We start from the raw sequence: 12390 nt of genomic DNA, 5'->3' as shown, positions 1-12390 counted from the left end.
CTATGTTACTAAAATCCCTTTTTAAATACCTCTTTTTAATAGGCACAAAAGGTTCTGCTGAATGACTGTGCTGCAGTTTACATGTTCATTATCTTGTGGTCAGATGTTGAGATACTTGCCAGTATTTTGCTAGTGTAAATAATGCTGTGATAAATACGTTTGTACAAGAGGCTTTTTCTGTAACTCGGATTTCATTCTTGGGGTAGAATTCCAGAAAATGGAAATTGTAGGTTAAAAGGGTATGGTCTAATTAGATGTCGCCAAATGCCTTGCCAGAAAGATGTCCCACTTTGCACTGCCCCCAGCAGTAGGGCAGGGAGGGGCATCATCTGTTTGCTCTTAAGGGGCTGAGGTCATTTTCACTAATCTGTTTGTTGGCCTGTTTCCATAGGTAAAAAAAGACAGCAGCAGCTGACTTGCGTGGGACTCCCCTGGCTCTTGTGCCCGAGACCCTACCACTCCCTCTCCCTGGCAGCCTGTGTTCTGGGCCTCACCGAGACAGTCTGAGTAGGAACAAGCCATCTCATCATTCACAGCCATGAATTTCCTCCGGCGACGCCTCTCTGACAGCAGCTTTGTGGCCAACCTGCCCAACGGCTACATGACAGACCTCCAGCGCCCAGACAGCTCCACCAGCTCTCCTGCATCCCCAGCCATGGAGAGGAGGCACCCCCAGCCCCTGGCAGCCTCCTTCTCCTCTCCAGGATCCAGCCTTTTTAGCTCCTTCTCCAGTGCCATGAAGCAGACCTCACAGGCCCCCTTGGGGCCGATGGAGTCTCCAGGTCCCTCTACGCCTGTTGTTCAAAGGCCCAGGATCCTGCTGGTGATCGACGATGCCCACACAGACTGGTAAGCGGGACTCTGCAGGTGCCCCCTCCCCAGGGGCAGGAGAGGAGATGGGGCTTATCTCCCTCATGGGGAAGAGAGAGGGGAAGAGCTGTGAGAAGCTCTGTGGTATCAGAGATTGGCAGGAGGGAAGGCCACTAATGCCAAGCACCATGGCAGCTACTTTGTGCCACACTCTGTCCAAAGGGCTTTGTATTTAAGGTCTGAAATCTCTCACCTGCAAATCCAGAATCCAAAAAGCTCTGAAACCTAGAAAATAGTTTATAACCCATTTGGCAACAAAACCTGATCTGAAGGAAAGTTAGACTGTAATAGTCTTCATTGTGCCACTCACCGTGCTTGTTCATATGATTTGCTGCAGACATCATAATACATTTGATATGGGGTACTGCCCAGAGCTCACTGGAAGTGTTATATAATATATGGTGTATGCACTGTATTACTTTTCTAAAAATGGAAAACTTAAAACCTGCAGTAACTCTGGCAAGTTGCTTGACCTCGTTCAGCTTCAGCCATGCACTCTCATTGAATAGGGTTGCTGTGAGGGTTAAAGAAACCAACAAAGGCCCACAGTCCTTATCTGAAACACTTGGGAACAGAGTGCCTGAGTTTGCATCCCTACTCTTTCATGTACTGGCAGTTTTGTTCCAGAACCTGTCCTCTTAACAGCAAAGGTAGGCAGAAATGACAACCCTTCCAGTCTCTTCCCAGGTATGCCCCGCCCTGATAGATGGTAAGCATCCTGGGGGACAGAGACTGGACACATGTGTCAAGGTTATTGCAGCAGTAGTTCCACAGGTAGTTACTGAGCACTGACTGAGTGCAAATAACAGTCTTAGGTACTCAGGTAAGTAATGAACAGGCCCTGCACACATGGAACTGCAGGTAGGAAAGAGGTCTCTACTCCAAATTTTTGGTAGACAGATATGATAAATATTATCATTCCAGTTGGAGACATAGAATTTGCAGTCCAGGAAGTAAACCCAAATGTGGAGACATAGAAGCACACCATCAGGGCAATTCTGACAGTGGACCCATGGATGCCATGGGAGCTGGAGGGCAAGGTTTTCTGCATGCATCTCCAAAAGCTGCCACAAAGTAGGCATCCAGTAAATATGTATTAAGTGAATAAATTAATGTATTCAGTTCCCTTAGCATGCCAGGTGCTCTGTTATTCTGTCACGGATGTGTGCACTCACATTCATTCCTTGAGAAGTTAACTCAGGTTGGGAATGGTTGAGCCTATACTTTGGAGTGGGAGATATTTATAGTTTTTAAAGTATTCAATACAGTCAACATTAAAGCATGTCCAGCAGGTTCAGACATTAGCCGTTATTTTCCTGCGAAGAAATCACTTCATCTTAACCAGGGTAGTCATGTGCCTTGCCTCTGTTCTGACCCAGTCTGAATCGTCTTCAGTGATGCTGCTTGCTTGAAGGGTCTTATATGAAGGCTTGTTCATCTCTGCTTATGCTCTTATGTAAAGCATCATATTTAGGTTCTGAGCCAAGGGGTTGATTTCTGCAGAGGTGTTGCTTCCATGCACTCTTGCCTGTGCAGTCCTGCTGCCTATCTGCCTGGTAATCAAAATGCATACATGGCCTTTGCAGTCCTCTGTTTCTCTTTAACCCAATTTGACCTTGATTTTGAGTGTTCTCTGCCGACTGTGTTATCCCTGGTTCAGTCAGGGATAACATGGTATGGTGATGGGGGGTATTTGTCTAAAAAGTTGCTTCCTGTGTGGAGGCTGACCTAATAAATGGCAGCATGGTGCAGTGGTTAAGAACTCAGACTTCAGAGCTGTCTGGATTCAAATCTCTACCCCATAATAGCTATATGACCTTTGAACGTTAGCTGCATCTAAATGGGAATAAAATGGTACCCACCTGTAGAGTTAATATATGTAAGTACGGTTAAAATCTGAGTTACTATAGAAGTGTTTAGGATGTGTCTAGTAGACAGCAAGTGCTATTTAAGTGTGTATTACTATTGCAGACTCTTGTTACCTTCTGTGCAATATTAATCATCTTGACAGCAGCTCCTGTAGGCATGCCTATTTAATTTCTTTATGCCCAGTATTAGGGAGAGTGGATTAGGATTTACCGCTGTTGTACTAAGGTTTTCTAATGATCACTCTTCCCTGCTAGCTCTCAGATGATAAAGTTGGGTCTTATTAATTAATCTCTGTCCCCCACAGTGCCCATATGGTGTGTAGTATAGTATAGGTGCACAGTGAATGAGATTGAAATGCCATGAATAGCCTCAGCCAAGTAACATTTAAATTTTGACTTTGGTCTTCAATCTCTCTAATCCACAGGCAAGACCAATGTGTGAATTTTAGGCTGTGCACCCTGGTGGGGGACACAATTTTTGGCCAGAGGAATTTCTCCCAGTCTGCTTCAGTCATGCTTCATATGCCCACAGGTTAATTAGGTCTTGAGAACAGCAGTCCTTTTCTTGCCTCTCAGTGGTTAAAAAAGTGGAAAGGTGAGAAACTGAGACTCATTATGTCACCTGGAAGTTGGCTCTGCACTCGTTGGATGTTTGTGACAGAGACTTCCTACCCGCACGTAACAGCTTCTCCTATAGAACTCCATCCTAGATCCTTTAAGAACTTGCAAGCCTTTCCAAATACATTCCCAGCTTCCCAAATTGATGCTGGCTGCCTTAAACCCCAATCCTTCACTGCAGAGTTCCCAAAGGATGCCTGTCCCCCTGATACCAGGAGTGGCCAGGCGGTGGCGGGCCAGCCCCACTGTCCCTGGGTGGCTTTGGCAGAGCCTTGCTGCCTGGGGTCAGCCCTCTGCCCAGCCCCTCCTTCATTGTGCAGACTGTTTCCTGAGAGGAAGAGGTTGTTGAAGGGGAAGAAGCCAGCTCACACAGCCCCTTTCTTCCTCCTTTGAGATGGTAATGAGTGGGGAGAAGATCCACCGTCTGGACTGAGAGTGAATCCACCAGGAACAACGTGGCTCCCTTTTCTTCCTTGTCAGCCCCAGTTCCTTCTCTCTGTCATTGCTTTCCAGGTCCAGGACCCTGCTGCAGAGTCAGGTTTCCTCGTGGGTGAGAGAGTTGCAGGAACCTCCCACTCTTGCTTCCTGACAGGCCAGCTTGCATACTCTCTGAACCAGCCTGGGCCCCCCAAGGATGATCTGATACCTGGCCAGTGAACGGGAGAAGGGGCGTGAGGTGGTGAGGGGAGGACTTTTCATCTTCTGAGGAGACACAGAGGGTCCCAAAGCCACCTTTGCTGGGAAGAAGGACTCATGGCCGAGCATTTTAAGATCCCACCAGCTTTTGGGGTTGCCCCAGAGGTGAGCCTGGCTACATCAAGGCTGTTGGGGAGCTTTGGACCAGGATCACACCCCAATAAGGTCTGGCTCAGTAGTAGGTCTGAACTAAAGCTGGTGCTGTCCGCTGGGATGATGGGAGATCAGTCAGCCTTGAGAACCACAAGGGAAAGGAGAAATAAAAGCATTTCAAGCTCAGTTTTCTTCAGCCCTACTTGCCTAGAATTTTCCAGCAGTTTCACTGGTTTCAGGCCTCTAGCCTTGACCTCACCTCCTGGTTACCTTTCATGTTACCACCAAAGTATCATCTTTCTGAAAATACAAATCTGATCAGTTTGCTCTCACGCCCCACCATGTATCCCCTTTTATAACCATTTGGTGGTGCATCATTGCCCTCAGGTTCAAAGTCAGAGTCATAAGCAGGTCTGCCCTCCCTCTAGTTCTGCCTCCAACTCCACTTCCTGCTTTGCTGCTTATTCCGCAGGAAGAGCAATGATTTGTAGTTTTCAAACACACCTCTGCCTTAGCACATTCTGTTCCCTGCTACCTGGAATACCCTTCCCTATCTTGTTCACTGAGCCAATCTCCATTCATCCTTAAAAGCCTGCTCAAGTGTCACATCTTCTCTGAATTCTTCCCTGACACACCTACCCTGCCAACAGTGCTAATAACTACCTCCTTTGATAACTTAAAATATATTCCATTGTGTCACTGCAGCACACGTGACACTGTATTATAGCTTTAGGTGGCTGTCTCTTTTGCAAGAACAAGGTATATGTCTTATTCTTTTTTGTATCCCTGGTGCTCAACACATAGTATATTTTCAATTAGCATATGTCATTGTTCCCAACCCAGTCCAATCAGGACAGCCTTAATTGGGCATCATTGGGCCTGAAACTCACCTTACTTTAGAAGTCAGCAATATAGTACATACAGTTGAGGGGTTTCCAGTTTTACTCACCTGTGTATAAAGTCTTGGCTCTTTATTTTTCAGTACATAGCTAGAATAACTGTAAGGCAGCTATTTGAGATTCATAAACAGATGAATTTTTAAATTATTCACAGAATGTACTGGAACCCTAGGTTTGATTTTTCAAAAGGAGAACATTGAATATGACCCCAAGAAAGATTGTTCATAACCAGGTCAGGGTTGAGTGTACTTCCTTGCTCTCAGTTTTACCTGCAAGGTCTCAGGAGCCCGAATGGGCTTCGGGAGGGGATGTTGGGGTGAAGGGGGCATAGAGCAGCTAAGCCCTGGCCTCCACCCCTCCCTCCAGTGGCCTCTGGAACCCTCCTCTCCTCTTGCCTCACCAGCGGTCCTTGTTCCCAGAATGTCTGCTATTCCCTTTCAACAATTATCTATTGTTACCTTCCCTTTTATTCTCCACCCTTCCCTAGGATTTCTTTTTTATTTTATTTGTTGAGGAAATGAAAAGAGGATTCTTAGTTTGAAACACCCCTTAACTACTATGCTTTCAGCCTGGAGTTTGTGAGTTTATACCATTCTACTAAATGATGGCTAATGATACTCATTAAAGCACCTTGTCCATGTCTAGATTCACCAAGAGTTCTTATGCTGTGTGATAACTTGTGTCCCCATGACCACCACCCCACGCATGCCTACTTGCTATCTTTGTATCCCAGCGCCTAGAACAGGGCAGGCAGATAATAGGTGCTAGGAAACATCTGTTGATTGAATGAGTGATTTGAAGGTGATGTCATTGGTAATGACAAGGGTGAAGGTGTGACAGTGAAATTGAGGAGTGACCATGGTGGTATTCTTCAACCCTCTTTTTCCGTCTCTCACTTACTACTCAATCCAACAGAAAGTCACAGTGGCCATGGTGAGAGCATTTACACCATGGAAATTGGCAAGTGCTACAAACCAGGCATTTAGGTCTCCCCAGAGAGCCAGTTGTTAAGCATTTGCCAGCACACCACTGCTCGTTGCACTTCCTGATTTTACTGGGGAGCATTTTACAGGTGAAGAAGCAGGGCACAGACAGACCATGCACCTGCTTGAGGAACCAAAGCTAGGAGAGTGGTAGGCTGGGACTTGAATGGAACTAACTTTTTGAAAGGCATTTCGCATGGTGACCTGCCTCCTGCTGACCACTGCCCAGGGTTTTAGTGTTTTGCATGAGGTAGATGCTGAAAAATCTTGGTTGAAAAATGAATGAACACACAAATGAATAGAATAAACCACGAGCTCCTTGGGAATAGGGTCATGTCCTCATCATTGTCATATGGCGAACACTTGTGCACTTTCTATGACCAGACATTGTGCTAAATAGTTTTCATAGATTCTCTAATTTAATCCTCTCAACAACTGTATGGAGCACTATTACTATTCTCATTTTAATAATAAGGAGAACGGAGGCTCTGAGCTCAAAATGAGAGCAGATGCTGGTGTCATCTGGATCAGCTCAGGCCCCCAGCTGGCAAGGCTGGGCATCCCTGTTCTCTTATCATTCTTCCCTCTCCCACCTGAGCATAGGGTGTCAGCCCATGGAGCAGGGCTCTGGAGTCCCACATGTGTGCACGTACCCACATATGCTCGGTGTCTGAGGGCAGGACTGCTTGTTACAGCACTGTGGCCAAGCACAAGATCCTGGTGACCTCATCCTCAGAGGAAAGCACCCACCTCGAGTTAGGCAGCCCTGCCCTACCAGTGCCTTTGGGCAGCCAGAATGTTAAGGTGCCAGGGGAAGAGGGGCTTCCTGCAGCCAACCAGACACTTGTGAGCTCAGGCTTGGAAGTTGGACCCTTCGCAGAAGTGGCCCTTGGACTATTTTCCTCTTTTTAAAGCACCAAGGGAGCTCCGACAGGGTCTTTTCTGTTCTTTTCCCCTGTGTTTTGATATTAAAGTGTGATTTCCTAACACATGGCTGACATGATTCCCCAAGAGAGTTAAAAATCGGGAAGAAGATAAAATGCAGAGAACTCAGGGCTGGCAGGTGGCAGGTCAGGATTGAAGTGCCAGCTCTGCCACTCACCTGCTCTGAGGACTTGGCCAAGCTGCTTTACCTTTCTGAGCCTCAGTTTCATCATGTGTAAAGTGGGCTCATAATGCCACCCCCTTCACCATACCACTAAGGTCACAAGGAGGTATGAGGCTCCAGTGAGAGCACTCTGTTCCTCTCCTTCATGGACATTTTTCAGTGTGATGGTTTGTTTACCTGTGATGCAGTTCTGCTCTAGAACATCAGCTCCAGGAGGTAGAGTTTAGACCTCTCTTGTTTAACCACCATATCCTCAGAGCCTAGCACAGTGCCTTGAACTTGGTACAATAGGATAAATGGAGGAAATAATTAACAAGCAAATGGATGCTTTTGCCAAGGCTGTTATTATTATTAAGGGAAAGTTCAGGATTGAGGATGCCCTGGGGGAGAGCCTTTCTCAGAAAGCACTCAGCTGCCCTGGAATTCGGGAAGGGTACGAGACACTTCCATGCTATTCCCCAGGCTCCTTCCTCCTTCCTGCCCAGCTGATAACTCAAAGGCCCCAGCCTCCACCTTAGAGCTGAGCTGCTTCAGGCTGCTTGAGTGAAGGTTGAGCGAGGACTACAGGGTGTCTTGGCAGCCCGAGAAGCCTTGCTGTGACCTAATTGGCCCCAGGGTGACCAGGACTTTCCACTTCCCACTGTGCCACCTTCTGAGGGGGTGGGGGAGCAGCATTAACTCAGAACTGGCATCGCCAGCTGAGGTTTTGGGTAGAGTTGTCGGTTTTAGCCAATAAAAGTACAGGATACCCGATTAATACTTAGATAAACAATGAATCAGTATAAGTATATCCCATGCAATATTTGGTATAGACTTATTTATACTGCAGAATTGTCTGTTGTCTACCTGGGATTCAGCTTTAACTGGGGGTGTTGGGACTTCCCTGGTGGCCCAGTGGTTAAGACTCTGTGCTCCCAATGCAGGGGTTCCGGGTTCTATCCCTGGTCAGGGAACTAGATCCCGCATACCACAAGTAAAAAAAGGAAGAGATCCTACATGCCGCAATGTAGATCTCGCACGTGGCAACGTAGATCCCGCATGCCACAACTAAGACCCAGCGCAGCCAAATAAATAAATAAATATTTAAAAAAATATATTAAAAAAAAATTTAACTGAGTGTCCACTAGTTTATCTGGCCACGCTGCTGATGGAGGTGGCAACGAGAGACAGTGCCCAGCCCTGCTAATATGCGCCCAGTGAGAGGCTGGCCCTTGCATATTTTTGCTTTCTGGTTGGGGAGCCAAACCAGGCTCCCTCAGTCGACCCCATGCTCAGGAAGCAGCTTTCCCTGCCTGTGATGAGGACTGAACAATCTCAGTTAGTAGCAGGGCGGAAGCAAAACCAAGTGGGCAGTCTCGAGGCAGGCTGCCTGGGCCCCCGTTCTCTCACTCACTTATGTGACCTTGGGCAAGTCTGACTTCTGAGCCTCACATTCCTTAGTTGTAAGGCAGGATCGGATCGTGGCACATCTTTCACGAGGGGTCACTATAGAGTTAGAGATGATGGCATGGGTGGGGCTAGTACTGGGCTTAGCTGCCATACAGGCACTGAAATGGTAACTGGTATTAACAATTAATTGCAATCACTAATTGATAGTGAATATAATAGCACTGGGAGCCAGGGGGAAGGAAGCCACTTGGCATGTTTCTCAGTTCAGCTGGATATGATTGAGCGCTGTCTCCTAGAAGCCCTGGAGGAGGGGTGTCTGGATGCTGGTAGGCTGGCATACTCTCTACTCTGAAGATGAGAAGATGGGGGCCGAGCTGGTCCCCTCCTCCTGGAGTTGGCTGATGGGGGGCTCAATGGGGGATACACACCTCTCTGTTGAAGACACTTGGCTCTAGGAAACAAAATCCTTATGCCTCCCTCCACCACTTCCCCCACATCTAAGACTCTCCTTGAACAAGGATGGGGCCCTGCCAGTTCCCTGTGGGGTAATCCAGAGGTGGAGGGAGAGGGAGCTAAGAAAGTCTTGTTGAGAGGGGTCTTGCCACCCTCCTACTCCCTTCACCTGCTGACTCACAGAGGCCACCTCACACAACCTGGAGTGGTGCTGGACTTCTAGACTCGTCCTTACACTCTGGGCACCCTCTGCCACTCCCCCTCCCTCCGCCCTGGTGCCTGGGTGGGGAGGGGCCTTGGGCATTCCCCAGCAGCCTGCCCCGTCGCCTGGACACCAGCGCCGTTTTCCCAGGCCCGGCCCCTTTTATCAGGAGGACAATGTACACACACAGTGAGGGCCTTGTGTGGCACCCAGGCCCCGAGCCCTTTGACTTGAGGAATTTTTCAAGTGCTGACCTCTCTCCGTGAGGTCTCCCCACCATCCAATCCAGAGGCCTGGTGCCCCTGCTGCTTCCTACCCTGCTCTTGCAGGGAGAGAGGGAGAGAGGGGAAAACAGTGAAGAGTTGTCTCCTGCCCTGGTAGAGTCTTCACCCTCTGAGACTGTGGCTAGGAAATCTGGGGAACGTGTCTTTGAGCAGAAGGGAATGTGGGGAGGAATCTGATATGTGCTGTTTCTTCCTAAGTTCTCCCTTCTCTGCTGATGCTGTGAGATCTCAGTGGAGCCACTTTCCTCTCTGGACCTCAGTTTCTTCATAAGTCAAACAATGACAGTAGACTAAGATCACGGTCTCCAAAACACTGTGTCCATCAGAATGACATTCAGACTACCAGGCATCACCCTACACCTTCTGTATTGGATAGAGTTCTTTGCAAGAAAAAGAAATTACTTTGGCTGACTTAGGCAAAATGGGAGTTTATTGAAAATATGTGGGAGGCTCACAGAATGAAAAGAAAAGCCATGAAGACCTGTGTTTAGGAGAGGTCAGGACCCAGGGCTCTGCCAGGACCTAAGAGGCAGGGACTTGTGGACAGTCTCTGGAGACGTCAGCTCCTGTTTCCTCCCAACCTTGTGCCTCTCTGATCAAAAATCAAATTCCTGAGCAAGAACAAACCTGGCTGGTTCCACAATGTGTCCTGGGGACACTTGGGGACAGTCCCATCAAGACTGTGTGCAAGAGAGAGGCTTGGTTCCATGTATGCAAGTGCAGATGGAGATGCTGTTACTAGAAGTCAGAATGGGTGCAAGACAGGCCACACTGAGATATACCCCTAGAACTACGGAGTTAAAATATCCAGAGGAGAGCTCAGGAAACTTTTTTTTTTAAATGATGAAGAGCCAAGTTTAGAAACCACTGAGCTAGAGGACTGGTTTCATGTGCCTCCCAACTGGTAGAACCGAGGCCAATGAAGCAGACAAATAGGGAGACATGTCAGCTCAGTGTACAGCATAGTAAAGTCATCCAAAGACCACGTGGGCTTCCCGGTGAGGGAGTGAGCCCCCTGTCACTTGCAGGTATTCCAGTACAACTGGGCTGGTGATTTGGGAGGAACAATGCAGAAGAGGCTCACTCTAGAAGAGTCAGCCTGCAAGACCTTAAGGGAGTCTCAGACCTGCAGCTTTTCATTTTCCCCACTCTGGCTTTGTGTCTCAGTCACTTTTCCTGCCTTTGCCCTGCTTTTTTCTGAAGAGTTCAACTGTTCAACTTCTGAGTCTTCCGTCACCCTCCAAAATGTGGTTTTCTCGCCTAGGTCCTCCTCTTTCGAAGGAGTCCCTCAGATGCCATGGGCTCTCCTAGCAGTAGCTGTTCCTGTTCCTCCAGACTTCACCTGCCTGGTTATAGCCTTGCCCTGCGGGAGGCATGTCACTGGGTGCATGCCAGCCTCATTACAGAATGTCTTTCCTCCTGGGTTCTGTGGAAGCCTGTCTGGGATGTGTTTCTTCGACAGGAGGGAGGCTGTAACGTCAAGAGAGGGGATGGTGCTTTGTGTCCATTTTCCTGACCTCCAACTCTGAGCTGGGAGAAGGGGTGGGGGTGTGGGCTTCCTGAGGGTTTGCACGGAGCTGACTGCCATTTTCATAATGGAATTCGTTAAATTAGGGGTTGCCTGTGCAGTTGCTCACAGGAGACAAGGTGGTCAGTGAGTGAAGAGGCAGGTGTTAGGAAAAGGCATGGGCACAGAGGAATATTTCCCTGCTACAAGGAAAACAACAGTGCAAGCTCCATGACAAATGTATCTGCCACTTGACTCTGGCTGCAGAGAGACAACAGGGAGCAGTGGGGATTGTTGAGCGTGGGAACTGATGCCCTTCTGAAGGCACTAGCTGCAGTCCACTCAGCCAGTTTTTGCCATGTGGGAATACAGGTCTGGTGTTGCCCAGTACTTGATTTTCAGGGGAAGCCAGAAATCTGAATTCTTTATATGAATTTTCTATTTTAAAATTAAAAGTATGTAATTTAAGTCCAACAAAACAAGACTGTGGACTCCATGAGGTTTGCCAGTTGGCAACTTCTGGACCTGTCTCCTGGCTAGACCAGGAGCACCAGGATGGCAGGGGGCTCTTTTGTTCAGCATAATTCCTAGGGACTAGCACAGTGCTAAGCACATAGTAGACCCTGGATGGAAGGATGGATGGATGGATGGATGGGTGGATGGGTGGATGGGTGGATGGATGGGTGGATGGGTGGATGGATGGATAGGTGGATGGATAAGCGGATGGATGGGTAAGTGGATGGGTAATCGGATGGCTAGATGGATGAATAAGTGGAGGGAGGGAGGAGGCGGGAAAATGACTTCTCACAGCCTTCTCCTTCTGTGTCCTGCACTTCTCACCTTGACAGGCCTCACACCCCCTTTCTAAATCAAACAATATTCTTATGGTCCCCTTCTTCTCATCCTCCTCATACCATCTAAACCCCTTTTATGGATGATCAGATATAAGTCACTTGCACCTAGGTATGAATTACCTTTCAGTGTGTAACCGTTTTCATGGGCATTTCCCCAGGTTGAGCTCTTAATAGATGCTCATTAAATGTTTGCTGAGCGAACAGCTTAGCCTTCTAAATGTGAACTGTCTTGGTGGAGTGAAGGCTGTGGATTTTCAGAATTCTGTGGGAATGAGGGTGACACAATGTTGTGTCTTCGGAGAGAAGAGGACTAGGAACTGGGAGATAACATTCTAGCATGATCTCTGCTGTCAGAGTGAGTGGGTGGCTGACAATTCTGTTTACCCTAAAGGCTGGTGCTGGGGAGGAAGAGGAGCTCCCAGGCGGCAGCCAAGGCAGGTTTTCATCATGCTAGGCATGAAGCAGGAGTTCCATTTAGAGCAAGGAAGATACTGCCACCTTCCCCTAAATGCTATGTCACTTCCTCAGGTACATGCCCACTTGTTGAAGGACAGGAGGGAAAGAGA

General features: G+C 48.1%; 1 protein-coding gene across 2 annotated transcripts in view; it reads left to right on the top strand.

Annotated features, from left to right (window-relative positions):
* The first annotated feature begins 389 nt into the window (after nucleotides 1-389).
* Nucleotides 390-12390, top strand: part of SYN3 (synapsin III) — a 406875-nt gene continuing 394874 nt past the window's right edge. The window contains exon 1 of one of the 2 annotated variants that reach the window (XM_007449437.1): nucleotides 390-849. In XM_007449437.1, coding sequence (XP_007449499.1) covers nucleotides 539-849 — 311 coding nt within the window. In that variant the 5' untranslated portion in view covers nucleotides 390-538. The remainder of the gene's footprint in view (nucleotides 850-12390) is intronic. The other variant, XM_007449438.1, reaches the window with a different exon arrangement.

This window comes from Lipotes vexillifer, unplaced genomic scaffold (assembly GCF_000442215.2).
Source record: "Lipotes vexillifer unplaced genomic scaffold, Lipotes_vexillifer_v1.1 scaffold374, whole genome shotgun sequence".
Lineage (NCBI taxonomy): Eukaryota > Metazoa > Chordata > Mammalia > Artiodactyla > Lipotidae > Lipotes > Lipotes vexillifer.
This window is presented reverse-complemented; position numbering and strand designations above follow the sequence as displayed.